Consider the following 22,939-nt stretch of genomic DNA (forward strand, 5'->3'; position numbering starts at 1 on the left):
CAATTTACATGCCTCTTATTCCCAATATATGTGTCTCTCTATATGTGTGTGTGCCCAGTATGTGTCTAACATTTATCTCATCATATTACAATTGTTTAGATGGCTGTCCTCTCTAATAGACTGTGGACTCTTGAAAGCAAAGCCAGTTAATCTGCAATGTGGCAGCTCCAAGCACAGTGTGAATGATCAGCAAATGAGTGAATAAATGAATAGATGAATGAATGAAAGGTTCTCAACTTAAATTCCAAAGTCCAGTAAGATCTGGCCCAAATTCTACCCTCCTATCTGAAGGATGATAAGATTTTTTGAGTTTTAGGAACAATGCTGAATTTGACAGTTTTGAACGGGGGCAAAACATGATGAAACCATTATTTCAAAAAGATAAATCTGTTGGACAAAAACTGGAGAGAGATAAATTCAGAAGGATAAAAGTAAAGTGTGAGATGAAATAAGGTTGTGTCACTATTAACAGAAAGGACAGCGTTAAAGACATTTTAAAGAAAAAAACTACCAGGGCTTGGAGACTTGACACTATTCCTTAAAATTACCTTTATAGATCCTCTCTTCTGTGCAATTAAATTTACCTCTTAACAGTTCATCTCATGTGATGTTTTACGTGTGGTTCAACAAGTCCTATTGTTCTGCTACGCAACAGCCATTTCCAGAAAGGTAACTCTCCCTGTGAATGGAGGGTGCTCAGAAGCCATCTTTTCTTCGAACTAGTTTCTAGACCCTAACTACTTAATTTGTCATTATGAATCTCTGACTTAACATGACTCTCAAAAGTTCACCACAAGACTTGCTAACGCAGACGTTAAGCAGGTAGAAGTGTTTTACACATCTAGATTTGTTTAACAGGAGCAGGTGTTTAGGTTGAGTATGGCAGCCAAGATTGCCCCCCTTTGTTTTAGCAACAACCATCTCAGTTTAATGTGATCCAGTTATTTTTTGTCACCATATCAGAAGCAGTTGCGTTTCAGGAAGACGAGGTGCCAGTGCCTTAGATTTACCTCCGATAAGCATTCACTATAAATCAGGACACAAAACTACATACGTTGAAAAACACGTGTGTCTTTACGAGCCGCCTGCTAGTCTCAGGAGCAGTACTGAAGAAAAGGGTTTTCTTCTATTTAATACTTTGAAAGTTACTACAGTGATTATTTTTTTTCACAAGGAAAAAAACTGGAAACCACTGAAAAATAAAAGTCTTATTTAACCTTAAATAAATCAGAGCCTCCTGTTAGAGATACTTATCCTAGGAAGAAATTACAAGTTAATTTGCAATTACCTTCATACTATTTACATTCTTTTGCAACATTCAAGACTTTTAATACAGATGAACATTTAATGTTTATCATCCTGATGCAAAACCAAGATTATTGCCAGATGGAAATCAGTTTTACCATCTCCCAACATCTGGCTCTCAACACGCTGCCAAAACAATGTCACTTTTAATGCTGACTGAGACCTGGGAACTCAGAGTCCTAGCCTAGGCTCCAATGTGGCCTTATGGTCTGATCTAAAAGCCACATTACTGTCTTTCTGAATAACAGCCACTTATACAGATGAAGATTATTAGCATATGTATTATAATAAAGTACATTTGAAAAGTATGATTATAAAAATACATACTTAAACTATATTCCCCAAAATTTACGGTCAAGTTTTTTTCTTAAAAAAAAAAAAAGTTTATAAATATACTACTGTACTGAGCCATAGATTTTCCTGGGAAACCTAGGATGATTACAGGATCATTCTGGCCCTTTACCTGGGAGCTGCAGAGAGCAACTTCCAGGAAAATACCACGCTGGCATTGCAGGTGCCTTTAAAGACAAATTTCTTAGACAGCTGTGTGTTTGGGAGAGGGGAAAGTGGGGTAGGGAAACACTGTAGATCTTCTCAACGATCAATAGCACCATTTTCATTAAAAACTGTCTCACCGAGAGTGGCATGGACATATATACACTACCAAATGTAAAACAGATAGCTAGTGGGAAGCAGCCGGATAGCACAGGGAGATCAGCTTGGTGCTTTGTGGCCACCTAGAGCGGTGGGATGGGGAGGGTGGGAGGGAGGGAGATGCAAGAGGGAAGAGATATGGGAACATATGTATATGTATAACTGATTCACTTTGTTATAAAGCAGAAACTAACACACCATTGTAAAGCAATTATACTCCAATAAAGATGTTTAAAAGAAAAAAAAAAAACTGTCTCACCCTCTTGCACATACCTACACCCATAGACACATATACATACACTTCCATTCTGTATCATTCTTTCACTGTATTTTTATGTTTAAATAATAATAGACCTGGAGAATTTTCACATACATTTTATAATTAAACTTCAAAATGTTCTATCTGCTGAGATAATCTCTTTGAACATGATTATCTTACTCCTCAGCCATTATTCCCACCTTCCAAAGCATCCATGCCAGTGAACACCATATACTTACCATTCTCAAGTAGAACATCCACAGCCATAGTTGTCAGGTCTTTAGTACAAGCAGCCCGAACATCCTCAGTAGGAGCAGTGAATGTGCTAAGTCCTGTTAGCTTGTTGATGTAAACCATTCTTCCCAGGGCTACATCAAAATGCTGCTGCCAATCCAAAGAACATGTGTTCGACTCTTCATTTTCAGAACAAGTTCTTGCTATAGACTCCTCACTCTGACAACAAGTTCCATTTTGGCCAGCTGTGGAATCTTCTCCGTGACTCACTAACATTCTACTCGGAGAGTCAGGACTTCCAATCTGTTGTTCTGAAGCCGTAAGAACATCTGAATCCTTACCGATAACTGTAGAATGATCATAGGGCAGTACTAAAGGAGTTTCTGACATCACAGAGTTCTCTGTTGTATTGTTGTTAGAATATGTTTCACTGTCTTTATTGAAGGGATTACCCTGTGTGACAGAGTCCGACATTGGGATGTTGCCACTTTCTGGTTTTTTATGCTCATTTTTAAATAACTTACAAGAATCTAGGGTTAACCCACTGGACAAGTCACTGTCTTTCCTACTGGAATCTGATTGTGGAAGTTCATTAAAATGACTCGTCATCTCCATTGTTTGAGTCTCTCTTTCGGAGCCTTTCAATCTGGATAATTTAGAGGCTAGTGATTCAGGTGACTTCTCAACATCCAAAGGCTTTCTGTTAAAATGAGATAACTCCTGTAGAGTCATAGGGCTTTCTCTTAAGCAAGGCATCTGTTCTTCCAAACAACTGTCTTCCTTGGAGAATGGTAACTTTTCTGAATAAAACATGTGACTTACTGGTTGACAACTACTATTTGAATCATCATGTTTCACAGTAGTGAGTTTACAAATACCAGAGTTGTCTAAGTGGTTTTTGTCTTTCCACAGAATGTCAGGTTCAACCTGAGGACTGAGATTGGTAGTGATTTCTAAAGTGATACTTTCCTCCACTTCTGTATTCAGAGGATTTTTAACCTTCCCATATTGCCTCTTAAACTTCTCTAAAGATCCTAGTTGTGAACTTAAGCTTAGCTTCTTATGAACTATGGGTTTGGCAGAACAAATCAACTTACCTGTTTTCTTAGTACCATTTGAAACATGTCTACCCCAAGAGAAAGAGGATGCGTCAGGTAGTAAGCAACCTGTGTGCGATTTTTTACTACTTTCCTGAAAAACAGCAAAATTTTTATAAGTTGCTATAGGTTTGTTCTCTAGCCCATAACTTATATTTGTTCTGCACAATCTTTTGTTGGGCAGTTGAGCAAATTCTTTACTTAAAGTGATGGTTAAATCTTTGGTGTTTGGAGTCTCAAATGAATGGCGTGTTCTATTTCCAAATGTTTCTTTGGCACTCACAGGACCAGGTTGAACATAATTTTTAAATAAATGTTCTGTTTCAGTTGATTTAGTTTGCTCATTTTGTACCACATGAGTTATGAAGCCAGTGGAACATAATTTAACTTGCCCATAACTAAAAACATTTATTCTTCCACAATTACTAGGTTCTTTTTTTCTTTTCTCTTCTTCTCTCTGAGCACCATGTGCTCCCGATAATGTCGTCTCAACAGGCAGAGGTTGGCATCCCATTTCAGTAGCATCTTTAAATCTCTCTGGTTGATTCTGAATTCTATTATTTTTCAGGATGTTGGCAGCCATGCCATCAGCAGTAGTACTTACTTTCTGTATTTCTAGACCTTCTCCACTCCCCTCAAAGTGATAAAGTGTCTGAAAAGGGCTTGCAAACATTTCTGAACTGGTTCCACATGGATTTTCTGAAGAGTTAAGTTCCAAGCAAGATTTTTTATGTTTCTCATTTGCTCCTGATTCTGATGCTTCAGCTGTCTCTTGTTCTAAGATCCTTGACTCTGAGCAAGCGCTATCTTCGTTTTGTAAAGATGACTCCATTTTACTATGGGCTGGCCCATCGGATTTGTAAGTGTACAAAAATGAATCATTTGTCTTTTTTCTGATACCTTCTGAATCCCTAGAATTCTGTATGTTTATGTTTTCTACAGGAGCTTTTCTTTTCACAGCTTTTGATTGCAAATTAAACATTTCACAGGAATCCAAAATATTATTACATGCTTCTTGGAAATTGACCTGGTCACACTTCTCATCAGAGGACACTTGCTTCTGAAGAGTGGCACTAAATAAACTAAAATCATTTTCTTCACTAAATTCCTTAAGGTCTTCACTTGATAATTCCACAAATAATTTTTCTTTCTTTAAAAACATTTTTACTCCTTCCTGAATGCAAACCAGAACAGTATCCCAGTTCTGAAACTCAATCAGAGTTTTTGCTGGCTCCAGGCACACGTCATACTCACAGAAGTGGCACTGCATATTGATTACATATATACCATGGAGTTCTGGGTTAGACCGATGCCGAGGACTTGAATTCGTTTGCCTACTGGCAGAGCCGTTCTTTGGCTTGCATATAATGCTTTCTTTCCTTAATAAAAAGTCAATGAGTTTATGCAACTTTGTCCTTAAAACTAGCCTCTTGTTCACAAACAAAAACTGCATATTCTTATTATAATGTGCTTCAGAGCTGATATAGCCACTAAGCTCAAACTCCTTATATTTAAAATCTATTTCTCTTAACTTTTGGGACTTACCCAGTCCATAAATTTGACAAAATCGGGAACATATGTCTTTGGTTTTAGGGAGCTGAAGAACCATGGAACCAGAAACATCATTTCTCAAAGAGAAAGAAATGGAAGGGTGCATGAGTGAGAGAGCTTCTATCCTCTGCCTAACCTTCTCAAACTCCAGTCTAGGATCCATGCATTTCCTCCTTACAGGTAACTGATAAAATAGGTTATATACAGTGACTGTTGTCCCAGCACTTGGTCGAGTCAAGTCAGCTTCACAAGCTTTCAGGACTTTTCCATTCTGAAACAGCTTCACAAAAGTTTTCATTGACTTGTTTTTCTTGGATGAAATTTCCACAGCACTGGCCATGTCAGCTATACTGGCCAAGGCCTCCCCTCGGAAACCATAAAACCTTGGGTTCTCCAAGTCCTGTACAGAGTCGCACTTACTAGTGAAATAACGATTTCCCACATTGTCTACATCATCACTCCCCATCCCAAATCCATTGTCTATCACCTGAACTTGGAAGGTTTCCATGTTTACCCTGACAGCCACACATTTTGCTTCAGCATCAATACTATTGAGGGCAAGCTCCTCAACACATTGGCCTAAGGAGCATATAGCCAAACCAGAACGCAACCTGGCTTGTACTTCAACTGACAAGCACTTGATCATGGCAGGTAGAAAGCTGGTGAGAAAGCCAGGCACTGGTTCCCTTTTCTGACTGGAAATAATTGCCTATGGGAGGAAAAACAAAACAAAACACACACACACACATTTAAAGCTTCGGAGTTACATGGCATCAACCATTTCTCTCAAGCTTTATAAAGAAATATTTGAGGTAAATGAAATCTCTTACTAAACCACATTGTAAAACAAAACAAAACAAATTATAGCTCTGATCTCTAGGCAGATCACACAGCTCTTGTTTGGTGCAGTGGATTTAACATCCAAAACAGCATTCATAATTTCATAATTTTTACTGCTCCTCTCTAAATCCCATATGCCCTAAAGTGAAATCAGAATCACACTTGAAGTTGACCTGCAAAGACATGTTCAAAATGCTAATCACTTCACCAAGAACAGATGCCTAAATTCCGCTAAGAAACATTAGCTAGAAATTATTCATGAAAAAAAAGTCCAAGCTAGTTTCATAACATTTATACATTACACAATAACCATGACTTTTAGAAAAAACTTATAATGAAGTGTTAAGACACTGTAATAACTAGGGTGAAGGAACAAGAGAAAATAAAATCAAATTATGTCAAGAAGAGATTAATAATTATTATTATTGGCTAAATGTAGTTATCTCAGGGGAAACAGACTAAGAATGGGAAAGGATAGGGCAGGAAAATTCCTTGTCATTATAAGCCGTTCTGCATTTGATTTTTAAATCTTGTTCATGTATTACTTTGGTAAGTTTTCAGAAGGCCCTTACTATTATTTTGTATTTTGGTCTTCACAGATGGCTTCAAACTACCTTGGCAATAATCATGATGGCAAGGGGCTGTTTAAACTTGATTTTAAGTTTTCTGGCAGGTAAAAAAAATAAGATTATAGTGCAATTAAAGGTCACCTCCCTTCACAGCTGAGAGCAGCATGGCGGGGGGAAACCTCTCGCAAGTGGTAGGGCTAGTTTTTCAAACCCGGTAAAATCAGAGCGATAATTGCCGATCTGATGATTTCTAACATCATGAACTTTGCAGCCGGCAAAAAAATGAGAGGTAAACGTTTAATAAGTATTCCGACTGCTACCCAACTCAACGATTTCCTGATTATATCCCAGTCCTTTCAGGGCTCCTGGGACAAATGGGACGACTCCATCCGGGTTCTGAGCTAATAAGAAAGCTTCGGGGAGCAGGGCGGAGGCCGCCTACCCCGCCAGACCCAAGTTCCACCCCCATCCCCTCCCCCAGCTGGCAACCAGAAACCCCAGCCTGCCCAGGCTCGGGCGCCCAGCTGTAGGCAGGCCAGAGGGCGTCCCGGAGCCCCTGCGCAGCCGGTCCGTAAAGTTAGCCCGCAGCGGTCGCCAGGGCCCTTCTAGTGGTAGAAGAGCTCCCGGAATCATCCTTCCGTCGCGTGCTTTTCCCCAAGTCACCTCGTATGGCGCCTCAACAACTCCCTGACACCAACCGCCTCGGACGCCGGACGCACGCACGTTGGCTCGCAAGGCTCGTGCACGCGAGGCTCATGCACGCGCGAGCCCGCGAGCATGCGCTTCTCAGCTACCCCGCCAAGAACACCCGCTCGTCCCTGACACCCCAATGCGCATGCGCACCAGGTGTTCCCGGCTTCGGTACTCATGTGTGCCGAGGTCTCTTCTCACTAGTACCCCGAATTCTCAATCCTTATCCCGTTTTAGCATGGCGTGAAAAGCTGTTTCTAGCAATTTTTACTTGTTTTTTCTTCTTTCCCCTTCTCTCATCTCTCCTTTGCACGTACTACCATTTAATTCAATATATATTTTATTTGCTTATCGTCTATCTTCTCTCACTAGAATGTAAGCTATATGAAGGTATGGATTTTGTTTATTTTTGTTTGCTGCTGTATCCCCATGGCAAGAACAGTGCCTGGCTTATGTTAGGTACTCAATTAATTAAAAATCCAAAGCCTTCCATTAGAGATCTATAGTATTATTTCAGAGCTGGAAAAGACCGAGAAACTATATAGCTCTATTCTTAATTTACAGATGAGGACAAGACTCCCTTCACTGACTTTTTTGGTATCTTCCCAATACCACCGCAGCTGTCTTTTCTAGTGGAATGAGAGTGGAACTCTAAGGGCATTGTGAGAATAGGTGTTTTGGGACTCGTTAACCAACCTTCAGTTTTTGCTTTGTCCTGTTTTCATTGAAACCTTGTATTTTAAAAAATTGGAATTTATGACAAACTTGTCAAACCCAATAAGCATTTGATATATACTTTTTTTAATGGCTGACTAAACCAAATCAGGAGATTATCTAAGTCTGATGAAGCAAAATGCTTATTGCTTGTATTAGTTTGCTAAGGCTGCCATATCAAAGTACCAAACTGGGTGGCTTGAACAACAGAAATTTATTTTGTCACAGTTCTGGAGGCTAGAAATCTGAGATCAAAGTGTTGAAATGATGATTTCTTCGGGGGCCTCTGTCCTTGGCTGGTAAAATTGCTGTCTTCTCCCTCTGTCTTCACACATGTTCTTTCCTCTGTGCACACAGGGCTGTGTCCAAATTTCCTCTTCTTATAAGAACACTGGGGCATAGTGGATTAGGGCCCACCCTAATGACCTCATTTAACCTTAATTACCTCTATAAAAGCCCTGTCTCCAAGTGTAGTCCCATACTGAGGTATCCAGAGTTAGGACTCAACATATGAATTTGAGGGGGGTGGATAATTTAGCCCATAACATCAATTTATGTGAATTCCTTACACAGAGGACAGGAATGACAGCAGAAACTCCAGAAAATGAAAAACAATTAGTCCAAAATATCATTTGAACAGCTAACAAATTGAACTTGTGGTATTTGTTCTTATTAGGTGCAATTTCCTGAAGAAAAGCTCATGGAAACTATTAAAAAGAAATGATTAAAAGTAACTGCTTTTTCTTTCAGACTTCTTTAAATTACCTCAAAATTCTCTTCCCAAAGATGTTTATTAAGTAAATACCTCTTATTTTGCCCACAATGAAGTTTACCAAAAAGAAAATAAGTATCCTACATGGAAGGTTCTGTGTTTTTATTGATTAGAATTGTGTACAGTTGTAATCCTTCCATCATACACATAATATACAGTAACTATCAAATATCTGATACTAAAATAACTTACTGACAAATTCTAATATTGAACACAATAATTCTATCTCTATTAAAAATAAAAAAACAAAACCACTGAGTATCTTGGAAAATTTAAATTCAGACCGTTATTTAACAATTTGGAAATCTGAGTAATCCAACTTTAAGATGACTTTCTCATTGTTGAAGCTTGCTCTGTCAATGTGTGATTTGGGACTTCCTCTTGTCTCAAGCCATTCCTGCATATGACGTACTTTGGAGGTGGGACCTTGCAATTGTCCTTGCACTGTGCCCTGGTCAGTGTTCTGGACCCAGCCTACTAATCCGAGCTTTTTACCCTCAGCCTAAGGGAAAGAAAAAGACAAGAGAGAGAAATCCAGTGAGATTGAACAAAACAAAATTAGACTACAATCTCTTGCCAGAATCTTGGCCTAGAATCAAGCCACTGAAACTAATTTGATATTGTCCAGAACAGTCAAAACAGAACTACAGCAAGGAAAATCTCATTGCTGATCTTAACATGCAGTGTTGACCACTTGACTCCATTTCCTTCTTCCACCCTATAAAACCAGGCACCAGAATTTTTCACTATGTCGTCAATCTGGTTAAGTACTAAAGATTTAAGACCAAATCAGATGCTTTCAAAATGATTCCCTAAGGCTGACTGTTGTTAGGATACTGGAGTATATCTTGTTCATTTTCCATCTCCTAATCAAGAATCTACTGGGTATATTAAATAGAAAAAGCATGAAGCTATTTGATCCTTCTTTTTTTCTTTAACCAAGACCACACCTAAATAAATCCAGATGATTAAGTGTCCAATATCTCTTTAAAGATCATTAGAGACTATTTTACAATTTCCTGGGCAACGCAATCCATTGTTCTCACTGTAAAGAAACTGTCTAACCCAAGGTCTTTATGTTGCATCCAAAGCCCACTTTCTCTCATCCTCCTAGAGAAGGAAAAAGCAGCTGGTGATCAGCCTCTAAACACCAAAGTTTCATGAGACTACATTAACTATTGTTTTCACTTGACTTTCTTCTGTCTAAATAATCACAATGTCTTTAATGTTGCATGAGTTTATGAAAATCATCTAATCACTGTAGTTGCTCTTTTCTTAGACTTTCCAATGTTCTTTCCTTTAAATCATTAACTGTGGAATGACTGAAAATTGGGGAAAGGTAGCAATGTTTTAGAGGCAATTTTATTTTTGTAAAATTTCCAATTAAGGATATTATAAAAGTTATTGATAAGTTATTGATTGTTACATTCTATCTAAATAGAAGGGGTTAGATTACAAAAGAAAACGGGAGTTAACTTGATTGCATGTCCAAATGCCAGACTAGTGACCTAGTAAATATGGGAAATTGCTGGAGTTGGCCAAAGAAAATGTTACGCATAGCAAAATTTGTTTCATGAGGAACTGAAGTATTCATCAAATCAGTTACGTTCAAAGCAAAGACATGTTTGCATAATGAACAAAAGAGACTTTGGTCAAATAAATAACAATTTAAAGGATACAGAGGAAATTAAGGAATGAAGAAAAATAAGAGATACCTACAGCATGATTGAGTATTGTAGATTGTGGCATTAAAAAAGAACGCAGAGAACGGATTTGAATAAGACTCCACATCCAGCTGACTTTGTGTAACAACTGCACTCTTCTACTTCATGTTAACCTAGGGGAATGGGCTATCCCTAGTTCTTAGTTACCTTATATGGTAAATAGCTATAGGAATGATTGTGTTGAGTTTTGAGCAGGAGGTTATAACAGTACTGCTCAAAACTAATTTATTTAAATTTTAAATTGCAATGTGATTTATCTGAACTCTGAGAGTGAACAAAACACTCCCAACTTTGGTGTTGAGAATGGGGATTTCCTATGGGTTTTATTTGTGCACTCGATTCTGTTCTTATTTTATATATATATACACACACATATATATGTATATTTATTTATTTATTTGGTTGCACCAGGTCTTAGTTGTGGCAGGTGCGTGCCTTAGTTGCAGCTCACCAGCTCCTTAGTTGTGGCATGGGAACTCTTAGTTGTAGCATTAATGTGGGATCTAGTTTCCTGACCAGGGATCGAACCCAGGCCCCTTGTATTGGGAGCATGGAGTCTTATCCACTGTGCCATCAGGGAAGTCCCTGTTTTTATTTTTAAATGATAACATAATGTTGCTGAGTCACGTTCAGTTTTGAATATATATCTAAACAAGTAAGCAGTGTTTTCTCCTAAGAAAATTCCAAAAAGCTAATTCTCCTTCATAATAATATTTCTGCTTGGATGGTCATCTGGAAACATTTTAAAGAATATAATCACCAACTCTAGTCTCAATCTAAAAGGAAAGTACCCTCAAACTAATAACCTAGACTTCCACCTTAGGAAACTAGGAAGAGAAGAGCAAACCGAATCCAAAACAAGCAGAAAAAAGGAAATAATAAAGATTAGAGCAGGAGTTAATAGAGATAGAAAAAAGAAAGAAAAAAAGAAAGGAAGGAAGGAAGGAAAGCAGGAAGAAAGAAAAAATAAATGAAACCAAAAGTTGATTCTTTAAAAAGACCAACAAAGTTGTCAAAACTTAAGCTAGCCTGATCAATAAAAAAAAGAGAGAAGGCTCAAAGTAGTAAAATCAGAAATGAAAGAGGGGACATTACCACCAACCTTACAAAAAAAAAAAAGGATAATAAGGGAATAATATGAACAGTTGTATTCTAACAAATTAGATAACTTAGATTAAAAGAGCAGATACCTAGAAAGACTCAAAAACTACAGGAACTGAATTAAGAAGAAATAGAAAATCTGAATAGACCTATAACAAGAGATTGAATTAGTAATCAAAAACTGCCCATGATATGTCAATGGACATTTAGGTTGGTTCCATGTCCTGGCTATTGTAAATAGTGCTGCAATGAACACTGTGGTGCACGTCTCTTTTTGAATTATGGTTTTCTCAGGGTATATGCCCAGTAGTGGGATTGCTGGGTCATATGGTAGCTCTATTTTCAGTTTTTTAAGGAACCTCCATACTGTTTTCCATAGATATGGCACATATATACAATGGAATATTACTCAGCCATAAAAAGAAATGAAATTGAGTTATTTGTAGTGAGGTGGATGGACCTAGAGTCTGTCATACAGAGTGAAGTAAATCAGAATGAGAAAAACAAATACCGTATGCTAATGCATATAGATGGAATCTAAAAAAACAATGGTACTGATGAACCTAGTTGCAGGACAGGAATAAAGAGGTAGGCATAGAGAATGGACATGATGACATGGGATGGGAGGGCAAAGCTGGGGTGAAGTGAGAGTAGCATCGACGTATATACACTACGGAATGTTAAATAGTTGGCTGGTGGGAAGCAGCAGCATAGCACAGGGAGATCAGCTCAGTGCTTTGCGATGACCTAGAGGGTTGGGATAGGGAGGCTGGGAGGGAGGCTCAAGAGGGAGGGGATGTGGGGACGTGTGTATGGGTGTGGCTGATTCGCTTTGTTGTGCAAATGAAACTAACACGGTATTGTGAAGCAATTATATTCCAATAAAGATAGTATTAAAGGGCTTCCCTAGTGGTGCAGTGGTTAAGAATCCACCTGCCAATGTAGGGGACACGGGTTCGAGCCCTGGTCTGGGAAGATCCCACATGCTGCGGAGCCCGTGCGCCACAACTACTGAAGCCCGTGCACCTAGAGCCTGTGCTCCGCAACAAGAAAAGCCACTGCAATGAGAAGCCCGTGCACCACAACAAAGAGTAGCCCCTGCTCACCACAGCTAGAGAAAGCCCACGTGCAGCAACTAAGACCCAAAGCAGCCAAAAATAAATAAATAAATTTATATTAAAAAAAAAATGGGTAAAGGATTTGGAGACATTTCTCCAAAGAAGAAATATCTTCTTTCATGTGCCAATAAGCACATGAAAAGATGTTCAACATCATTAATCATTAGAAGACAAACAAAACCACAATGAGGGTATACACATACACCAGAATATTACAGAGCCTTAAAAAGGAAGGAAATTTGAACAGATGCTACAACATGGATGACTCTTAAGGATGTTATGCTAGTGAAATAAGCAAGTCAGGAAAAAAACCGAGTACTATATGATTCTACTTATATGAGTTACCTAGAGTAGTCAGATTCATAGAGACAGAAAGTAGAACTGTAACTGCCAGGGGCTAGGGGAGGGGGAATCAGGAGTTATTGTTTAATGAATACAGAGTTTCAGCTTTGCAAGATGAAAAGAGTTCTGTGGATGGGTGATGGTGATGGTACCACAACAATACGAATGTACTTAAGGTCACTGAACTGTACACTCAAAATGGTTAAAATGGCAAATTTTACATTATTTTACCACAATTAAAAAAAATGTGTTCTATAGTTTCCAAATATTTGGGAATTTTCCAGTTTTCTGTTATTGATGGCAGTTTAGTTTCATTATGGTCATAGGAGAACATGCTTTATATGACTGAAATCCTTTTAAATTCATTGATACCTCAAAACAAAACAACAAAAAACCACAATGAGATACCACTTCACACTCACCAGGATGGCTATAATAAAGAAGACAGACAATAACAATTGTTGACAATTCGGAGAAATTGGAATTCTCATGCATTGATAGTGGGACTGTAAAATGGTGCAGCTGCTTTGGAAAACTGCTTTGGCAGTTCCTCAAAAAGTTATACATGGAGTTATCATGTGACCCAGCAATCTACTCCTAGGTATCTATACCCAAGGGAATTGAAAACAATGTTTACATAAAAACAGGTACATAAATGTTCACAGCATCATTATTTATAACAGCTAAAAAGTAGAAACAACCTAAATGTCCATGAATTGATGACTGGATATATACAATGTGTTATATCCATACAGTGGAATATTTTTTTAAACAATTATTTTATTATTTATTTATTTGGCCACACTGCAAGGCTTGTGGGATCTTAGTTCCCCAACCAGGGATTGAACCCAGGCCCTGGCAGTGAAAGTGCCGAGTCCTAACCACTGGACCGCCAGGGAATTCCCTATACAATGGAATATTACCCAGCCATAAAAAGAAATGAAGTACTGATATAAGCTACAACATGGATAAATCTTGAAAACATGTCAAGTGAAAGAAGCCAAACACAAAAGGCCACATATTGTATGATTCCATTTATATTAAATGTCCAGAATAGGCAAATCCATAGAGATAGAAATGAGGTTAGTGGTTGCCAGGGGCTGGGGGGATGAAGAGTGAGTTTTAATGGGTGTGGGGTTTCTTTTTGGGGTGATAAAATGTTCTGGAATTAGTGTACATCTTTATGAATACTAAAAAACCACTGTATTATACACTTTTAAAAAAATAAGTTTATTAATTATTTATTTATTTATTATTATTTCTGGCTGCGTTGGGTCTTCGGTGCTGTGTGTGGGCTTTCTCTAGTTGCAGCGAGCAGGGGCTACTCTTTGCTGCGGTGCGCAGGCTTCTCATTGCAGTGGCTTCTCCTGTTGTGGAGCACGGGCTCTAGGCACGCGGGCTTTGGTAGTTGTGGCTCGTGGGCTCTAGAGCACAGCCTCAGTAGTTGCAGTGCACAGGCTTAGTTGCTCTGCAGCATGTGGGATCTTCCCGGACCAGGGCTCGAACCTGTGTCCCCTGAACTGGCAGGCGGATTCTTAACCACTGCACCACCAGGGAAGACCTGTATTATACACTTTAAAAGGGTGAATTTTAAAAAAATATTTATTTATTTAATTAATTAATTAATTTATTTTTGGCTGCGTTGGGTCTTAGCTGCCTTAAGCGGGATCTTCGTTGCAGCGCAGGGGCTCTTCGTTGCGGTGCGCGGGCTTCTCTTTAGTTGTGGCGTGCGGGCTCCAGAGCACGTGGGCTCTGTAGTTGTGGTGCACGGGCTCAGTAGTTGCGGCGAGTGGGCTTAGTTGCCCCGCGGCATGTGGGATCTTAGTTCCCCGACCAGGGATCGAACCCATGTCTCCTGCATTGGAAGGTGGATTCTTAAACACTGGACCACCAGGGAAGTCCCAAAAGGGTGAATTTTATGGAATGTGAATTATATTCCAACTTTAAAAAAAAATCCCTTTAAGTATTCTCATCACTCATTCTAGGAGTGATGGAATTTAATTAAGAGGCTAGATGATATCAACACATAAAAAGACTGTAGCAGGGGCTTCCCTGGTGGCGCAGTGGTTGAGAATCTGCCTGCTAATGCAGGGGACACGGGTTCGAGCCCTGGTCTGGGAAGATCCCACATGCCGCGGAGCAACTAGGCCCGTGAGCCACAACTACTGAGCCTGCGCGTCTGGAGCCTGTGCTCCGCAAGAAGAGAGGCCACGATAGTGAGAGGCCCGCGCACCCCGATGAAGAGTGGCCCCCGCTTGCCGCAACTAGAGAGAGCCCTAGCACAGAAACGAAGACCCAACGTAGCAATCAATCAATAAATAAATCTTAAAAAAAAAAAAAAAGACTGTAGCAAAACAAAATAATTGTTAAAATGAACACATATAATAAAATGATTATAAGTAGTCAAGAATAAGCTACAAGTCTAATTAAGGGGAAAAAAGGATGACATTTTCCTTGCAGTTTTCCAAATCAATATTTGTTTTTCTGCATTCTTTTATTCTCTCTTTAAATTGAGGGGTGGGAGGCGCAGTAGAGAAAGATGGAGTATACTGCCATCTGGTCCTTTTCGCTCAACAACTTTAATTAATCTTTGAGGCTGCCACCTCCATTTACTAAATCACAGGAACTTACCATACATAATTGGTAGCAAAGCTAATTGGAACATAGCTCTTGCTATGACTTTCAGTAATTCTTTATTTCCAACAGGCACTTTATATATGAGCATGAAACAGGAGGAAATGATTTGCAAGTAACTGGAAAAAGAGATAGTGATATTTAACATTCATATTTCAAAGATTCAGGTTTGAATTTTAAGTACCACAGTCCCAGGAATGTGACACGTGGCAAGTTCTGCAGTCTTAACTCAGTATCTTTGGGGTTGGAGATACATTGGGAAGGCAATAGCCTGATACCCCTCTATAGAAGACAGAAGGCAAACTGAGATTGCATCTGTGTGTGCCCACTGAGGGAGGATTAGTGATATTAAGACAGAGGCTGTCAATAGTTTGTTCATCCCCTCAACTACTCCCTAATATCAAATAGGAATACCAGGCTCCATGTTTAATGTTACCATTACTTACCCTGGAATGGATAAAGTATTTTCATTAGAAAAGCTTCACTTGGAAAAGGTAATTGTTCTTTAAAAGCTAAAATGAGTGGAAAGGAATTACATAGGGGAATGGGAGAGGTTGAAAAAGGAAAGAGGTCTGAAGAAAATGCAGCAGCTGCAGAGCAAGCAATTAAATGTCACAGGTTCACTTAAATGCCATCTCTTTGATCAATGTTAACTTTCCTACAAGAATTGTGACTTGGTTTGATGATGCCACAACAGGGAGAACTGGGGAAGCCCTCTATTCCCCTTTGGAAAAGAGAAGCTCATCCGTATGTGTCTAGGTACTCAAGTACCACTGTTAGAAAAGACCAATAGTAACAGTAGACAAATTTTCCATTTGCATTGTGTTTTACCCACTGCAAAGCATTTTCATACCCATTGTTTTACAAACCACCTCTTTGCCAGCCAGCTACCAAATAGAAAGCTTCTCCAATGCATATTTTTCAGGAACATGTCTCTTGTTCCCATGCTCATAACCTAGGTATGTCCCCAAAGCCTGTAAGCCACATACCTGAGTGTACTTGCGGAAAAACACACCTTGCACTTTCCCAAAAACTTCATAATCCACTGATATCAGGGTGTCCCCTTCTGCCATACTCATGCTCAGACCTGTCAGAGACCATGAAAGCAGAAAAGTAAAGGACTCATTATCCTATTCCCGGGCCCCCAATCCTGAGGCAGAAAGGGTCACACACACACCTCTCCATCGTTAACCACTGTGACCTCTCCCTGACCTTAAGGTGCCAGTACTTCGAAGTAAGCGGTCACGTGTAAGCGCGGGTGTGTGAAGTTAACAGGAAGACACCCGGGCAAGGGAGCCCACAGAGGCCTCTTTTGGGGCAATTACCTGCTTATCCAGTTACATCCCTACACCCATCCCCGGTCCCGCTCCCTCTCCATCCCTCCCTCTTCCCACGCGAACCTGGCTTCCGCGCCCCTACCAGAATGCCCTCCTATTAATATTTTAGGGCTAATCGAACTGATGGGCACGCCCCGGGGCCCTGTCCCAGGCTCACCCTCCTCGTCTTCCTCTCCGGTGGACTACCCCGGAGACCACCAGGCCAACGGTGCCCCCGGTTGCGTAACCGCCGCGCCCGGTAGCTTAGAACGCGGCTCCTCCTTCGCTGTCTCTCATGCCCATCACCTCCGCCGGCCAATCACACACGGAGCGCTCAGCCCAGAGCCCGCCCAGAGGGTGGGATTTCGGGACGCCAGTGTCTAGTAGCTCCAGAGCCTCCGATTGGCAGGGGGGCGGGATCTGTCCAGGGTCTCGGCTACGGTACTGCAGACCGAGCCCTCACCCCACCTCGGTCGCTAAGCGCACGCCTTTTTTCATTTTCTCGCGGGGATAAAGACAAAGACGAAGAAACACTTGAGATAAATCCAATCATTCTGTAAATATTTACTGAGAGCCTCTGTGTGCCAGGCACAGTTCTAGGTGGTTGACATACGTTAATGAACAAAAAGGATCCCTGGACCGGAGGAGATTAAATTCTGGAGACAGATGATAAACACTAAACATCATAAACAAACAAACAAACAAACAAATTAAATAGAAGACATACAACTTTTCTGCCCTTTTTCTCAGTTCTCCTCCAATTCTGAGTCATGCCTAAGTCTGGAATTGGTAGCAGCGGAGATAAGTGTATAGGAGGTCCCAGTGGAGGTTATTTCTCCCTTTGTGATTCTGGAAGCGGCCCACCAGAGTCTACATTACTAAGAAAACTACAAACAATGCTTATCTAAAGCAATCAATCCATCAATCACAAGCACAAGCAAAATAACCCATAATCACAACTGAATCAGTCAATCTAAGCCAAGTGACCAAGTTGCATGAATTTCTTTTGGGAGAAGGGAATTGTCAAGGGGAGTTGTGGGTGATGATTGTTAAAAATAGGGTCACCTTGCACCTATGGTCAACTAATCTATGACAAAGGAGGCAAAGATATACAATGGAGAAAAGACAGTCTCTTCAATAAGTGGTGCTGGGAAAACTGGACAGCTACATGTAAAACAATGAAATTAGAACACTCCTTAACACCATACACAAAAATGAACTCAAAATGGATTCGAGACCAAAATGTAAGACCAGACACTATAAAACTCTTAGAGGAAAACATAGGAAGAACACTCTTTGACATAAATCACAGCAAGATCTTTTTCCATCCACCTCCTAGAGTAATGGAAATAAAAACAAAAATAAACAAATGGGACCTAATGAAACTTCAAAGCTTTTGCACAGCAAAGGAAACCATAAACAAGACGAAAAGACAACCCTCAGAATGGGAGAAAATATTTGCAAATGAATCAACGGACAAAGGATTAATCTCCAAAATATATAAACAGCTCATTCAGCTCAATATTAAAGAAACAAACAACCCAATCCAAAAATGGGCAGAAGACCTAAATAGACATTTCTCCAAAGAAGACATACAGATGGCCAAGAAGCACATGAAAAGCTGCTCAACATCACTAATTATTAGAGAAATGCAAATCAAAACTACAATGAGGTATCACCTCACACCAATTAGAATGGGCATCATCAGAAAATCTACAAACAACAAATGCTGGAGAGGGTGTGGAGAAAAGGGAACCCTCTTGCACTGTTGGTAGGAATGTAAATTGATACAGCCACTATGGAGAACAATATGGAGGTTCCTTAAAAAACTAAAAATAGATTTACCATATGATCCAGCAATCCCACTTCTGGGTGTATACCCAGAGAAAACCATAATTCAAAAAGACACATGCACCCCAATGTTCATTGCAGCACTATTTACAATAGCCAGGACATGGAAGCAACATAAATGCCCACCAACAGACAAATGGATAAAGAAGGTGTGGTACATATATACAATGGAATATTACTCAGCCATAAAAAGGAACGAAATTGAGTCATTTGTTGAGACGTGGATGGATCTAGAGACTGTCATACAGAGTGAAGTGGGTCGGAGGGAGAGAAACAAATATCGTATATTAACGCATGTGTGTGGAACCTAGAAGAATGGTACAGATGAGCCGGTTTGCAGGGCAGAGGTTGAGACACAGATGTGGAGAGCGGACATATGGACACCAAGGGGGGAAAACTGCGGTGGGGTGGGGATGGTGGTGTGCTGAATTGGGTGATGGGGATTGACATGTATACACTGATTTGTATGGGATTGATGATTAATAAGAACCTGCAGTATAAAAAAACAAACAAACAAAACAACTAATACTAAACTTTCATTGGGTTACCTGTATGGAAATATGTTAATATAAATGTTTCAGACATTATGTGAAATTTCTAAAAATCTTATATGTTCTGGTATAATGTTATAAGTCATAATTCTAGTTATTACTTTAAAATGTATATCTCAGAAAAAACTAAATTTCCTTGTCAATTGCAAAAAAAAAAAAAAAAAAATAGGGTCACCTTATAGATAACTAATGAGAACATACTGTATAGCACAGGGAACTCTACTTAATGCACTGTGGTGACCTAAATGGGAAGGAAATTCAAAAAAGAGGGGACATATGTATATGTATAGCTGATTCATTTTGCTGTACAGTAGAAACTAACACAACACTGGAAAGCAACTATACTCCAATAAAAATTAATTTAAAAAAAAAGTAGGGTCACCTTGAAGGCATTTGAATACAGATACCCTTAAGATTAAGAATGTGTATGAAGGAAAACTGTGGTGTTTATTGTTGCTCTTTGGAGTGCTTGTGTACCTTACATCCCTTCATAACATAAGACTCCATTTGTGAACATGCCAGGTTGGCAGACTTGGCAAGGTGAGATGGCTTTGCAATGGAAGCCATGGAGATTCATTATTCCATTAGTTCCCCACTACAAAGTGAGGATCCAGATCCTGGAGAATCATATAACCTCAGTGCTGGCATTGGGGTGGGAGTGGGGTGGGAAGCTGAACTGAATTGTTACGCTTGGTAATATTTGAAAATAATGCTGAACAGAGTAACTGGCTGATGTTATTTAAAATTTATTTTTTAAAAACTAGTTTCTCTGTAGAATTAACCTATTGAGTATCTACTATGTATATACACTGCAGGATATACAAAGATGGATGGTATATCATCTTTGCCCTCAAAGAGTTTTTTATTTAGTGTAAGGGACAAATACGCGTGCAAATGATGACAATACAATGCACAACATGCTAATTCAATTCCACAAGCATCCATTGAGAGCTCATCATGAGCCAGCCCTGTGCTATAACAAGGACAGAAAATATTATGAGAACACAAAGGAGCAAAGAGATTCATTCTGGCTGGGAAGACTGGGAAAGCATTCTTGGCGGAACCAACATATTACCCAAGGTTACACAACCACAAACAGTAAGTGATGGAGCTGGGATTTAGTTCCAAGCAGTCTGAGTACAGAACCTACTCCCATGAATGCTATGCTCCGCCACCTCCCAGTACGTGGAGCTTGGAGTAAGGCCACTGAGGTAAGAAAGAGCAAGTAGTCAGGTGTGGCTGGACCAGGGTTTCTCAACCCTGGCTGCACATTAGGACCTTGGGGAAAGCTTTGTAAAATACTGATACCCAGGCCTCACTCCCAGAAATTGCTTTCCAGGTAGTCCTAAAGCACAGCCAAGGTTCAGATGCCCTGGGCTAGCCTCTGGGGAGGCAAGACTGGAAAGGTAGGCTGGACCTAATCTGGCAAGCTGAAATACCATGCTAAGTTACCCTTTTCAACTTTATCCTATAGGTAAAGAAGAAGCCACTGGGTAGGAGAATTATGGGGTCAGAAGTATTCAGGATAATTATTCTGGCAGCAGCCAGAAGGATAGGTTTGGGGAGCAGATGAATAGCAGTTAGGAGAGTGGTGCCATCCCAGTGAGAAGTGAGGAAGAAACTCACCTAGGGTTGTAGAAATGTAAAGGAGGGGACATATATGAGACATCGCAGAGCAACTTCAACAGAGCCTGCTGACCAGTTAGAGAGAGGGGGTGACAAAGTGGGAGGAGTAGAAGATAACTGATGCTTTCAGCATGAGAGGGAACACTGGAGAAGTAGATTGGGGAATGCGGAGGTGTTCACAACTTCGTTTTCAGTCATATTGAGTTTGAGTTTCCTGAGGAACATTCATGTGCAAGTGCTACATGGGAATTTGGAAATTTGAGTCCGTAATTAAGGAGAGAGAACTAAGCTAGATATCATTTAAACATAGGTGAGACCTGAAATTTCAGCATTTGGCTGAAATCATTAAGGAAGAGAATGTCTGAAACTACATTTATATGAGAAATACGAGGGCCTTGGAGAACATCTACATTTGGGGGGCAGGTGAGGAAAAGACATAAATGCAAGGACATGAAAGAAGAAACCAAGAAGGCACACAGGAGCAAGTGAGAAGAGAGTTCCAACAGAGAGAAAAATCAATGTCAAATGAGTAGGCCGAAGAAATAGCAGTTTTTGTCTTTAGGGTCATTGGAAGGTCACTGGTAGCCTAGCAGTTAAATAAAGCGGACAGAGGGGAACCAGACCACAATGGACTGGACAATGAGGGGGAGTCGAGGAAGTGGGGGCAGGAAATGTACAGTTTTCTATTAAGAAGTGGAGAAGAGGAGAAAGGAATGGGACCCTAAGGTGAAAGGTGTGGTCAAGGGAAATGAGGCTTTTTTTGCAGGGCAAAGTTAAGCATATTTTAAAACCACAGAAGAGTGTGTGGATAGATATAACTTGAAGTTATCAAGATGCAGGGGTAAAGTGAGTCAATTCCTGGAGGGTACTGAAAGGGACTAAGTCAAGAGAACTCAAGGAAAGACAAAGATTCTTCTTCCTCATAAAAAAGAGGGAAAGAAGTCAAGACGGAGGGAGGCACCCTGGGAAATTCTGCCAGGCTGGAGGGGAGCTTCTGGAGTTGATGACAGGCAAGCCCCATGCTGAGATAATTGGGACCTTGAGAAGAGTTGGAAATATCTGGAAATGCATACATAGAGAAGGCAGTGGAGAGTCAACTAGGAAAGAAAACGAGGCATAAAAGGACTGCCTTGGAGCACCACCAAGGCATTTCTTTATAACATGTAAAAGCTGTATTATGACATGTTGAAGTATTAACACCGACCACTGCTGTCTGTATTATTTTCCATGTGCATGAATCTTTTAAGTAGTTACAGGGAAAAAAGTAAGTTGCCTGTTCCAAAGAGCTTACACAAATGAATTTAAGTATGAAGACAAACTCTCTTCTGATGTTAGCAAGTTATGGAGTATCTTTAGCGCTGAAACCAGGCTATACTGAGCATTTTCGATCTGGTAGTGAACTTTATTATCATTACACTTGTCTGAGTCATTCTTGGGCCCTAAGAAGAGAGGGCCAGAGCTACCACGTGAGAGTAAAACATTATATCAAAATAATTAGATTGGCTACAAAAACTTCCCCCCTTCTGCGTAGCAAAACCTAGCCGAGTTGCTAAAATTTGACGCAAGCTACAAACTATTTGCGACGAAAAGCATGGAGAGATAGTATACAGCCGTACCTGGGGCCCGTACAAGGCAGCCGAACGTGCTAAGAAAGGCTATCAGCAGGCCCACTCCCGCTAAGGGGGCAGACACCGGAATCCTGCGGCAGAATGACTTGAGGGCACATCTAGGCGCTCCGTCTTTTGCCAGAGAAGGGCACACCCCAGGATCTGAGACCATCGCTCTGAGAAAAATCCAAGCTCTTTGATGGAGCCCCAGAAAAGCCTCTCCCACCCCATTCCCCCGTCCCCTAAGGGAAGAGCTGGACGGAGCTGCAGAGTTGGCGGGACACCGGGTCAAGCGACACTCTGGTCGACCGCGCCCGCGCCCGGGGCGGCGCCCGGTGGTGTGCGGACTGCGCTTGCGCACGCCTCACCCACCCACCCACCGTG

The 22,939-nt window shown here is 40.4% G+C and overlaps 2 protein-coding genes across 12 annotated transcripts in view; both read right to left on the bottom strand.

The window, feature by feature from the left end:
• The window catches only part of MLH3 (mutL homolog 3), a 28,657-nt gene extending 21,200 nt beyond the window's left edge, over positions 1-7,457 (bottom strand). For 2 of the 10 annotated variants that reach the window (XM_059914683.1, XM_059914682.1), the window contains exons 1-2: positions 7,173-7,457; positions 2,458-5,809 (exon numbers count right to left, since the gene is read on the bottom strand). In XM_059914683.1, coding sequence (XP_059770666.1) covers positions 2,458-5,746 — 3,289 coding nt within the window. In that variant the 5' untranslated portion in view covers positions 5,747-5,809; positions 7,173-7,457. Of the gene's footprint in view, positions 1-2,457; positions 6,178-7,172 lie in introns of those variants that run through there. The other 8 variants (XR_009500964.1, XM_059914680.1, XM_059914685.1 and 5 more) reach the window with 8 other exon arrangements.
• Positions 7,458-8,112: 655 nt separating this feature from the next.
• Positions 8,113-22,892, bottom strand: ACYP1 (acylphosphatase 1). 2 transcript variants are annotated; one of them, XM_059914690.1, is made up of 3 exons: positions 22,565-22,892; positions 16,594-16,691; positions 8,113-9,187 (listed from the first exon to the last, which is right to left on the bottom strand). In XM_059914690.1, the coding sequence occupies exons 1-3, from the start codon at positions 22,725-22,727 to the stop codon at positions 8,972-8,974; spliced, it is 477 nt and encodes a 158-aa protein (XP_059770673.1). In that variant the 5' UTR covers positions 22,728-22,892; the 3' UTR covers positions 8,113-8,971. The 2 variants fall into 2 exon arrangements, with proteins under 2 accessions (XP_059770673.1, XP_059770674.1); XM_059914691.1 differs by lacking the exon at positions 22,565-22,892 and adding an exon at positions 17,099-17,578.
• Positions 22,893-22,939: the final 47 nt, after the last annotated feature.

The sequence above is a fragment of the Balaenoptera ricei genome, chromosome 2, assembly GCF_028023285.1.
Source record: "Balaenoptera ricei isolate mBalRic1 chromosome 2, mBalRic1.hap2, whole genome shotgun sequence".
Taxonomy (NCBI): Eukaryota; Metazoa; Chordata; class Mammalia; order Artiodactyla; family Balaenopteridae; genus Balaenoptera; species Balaenoptera ricei.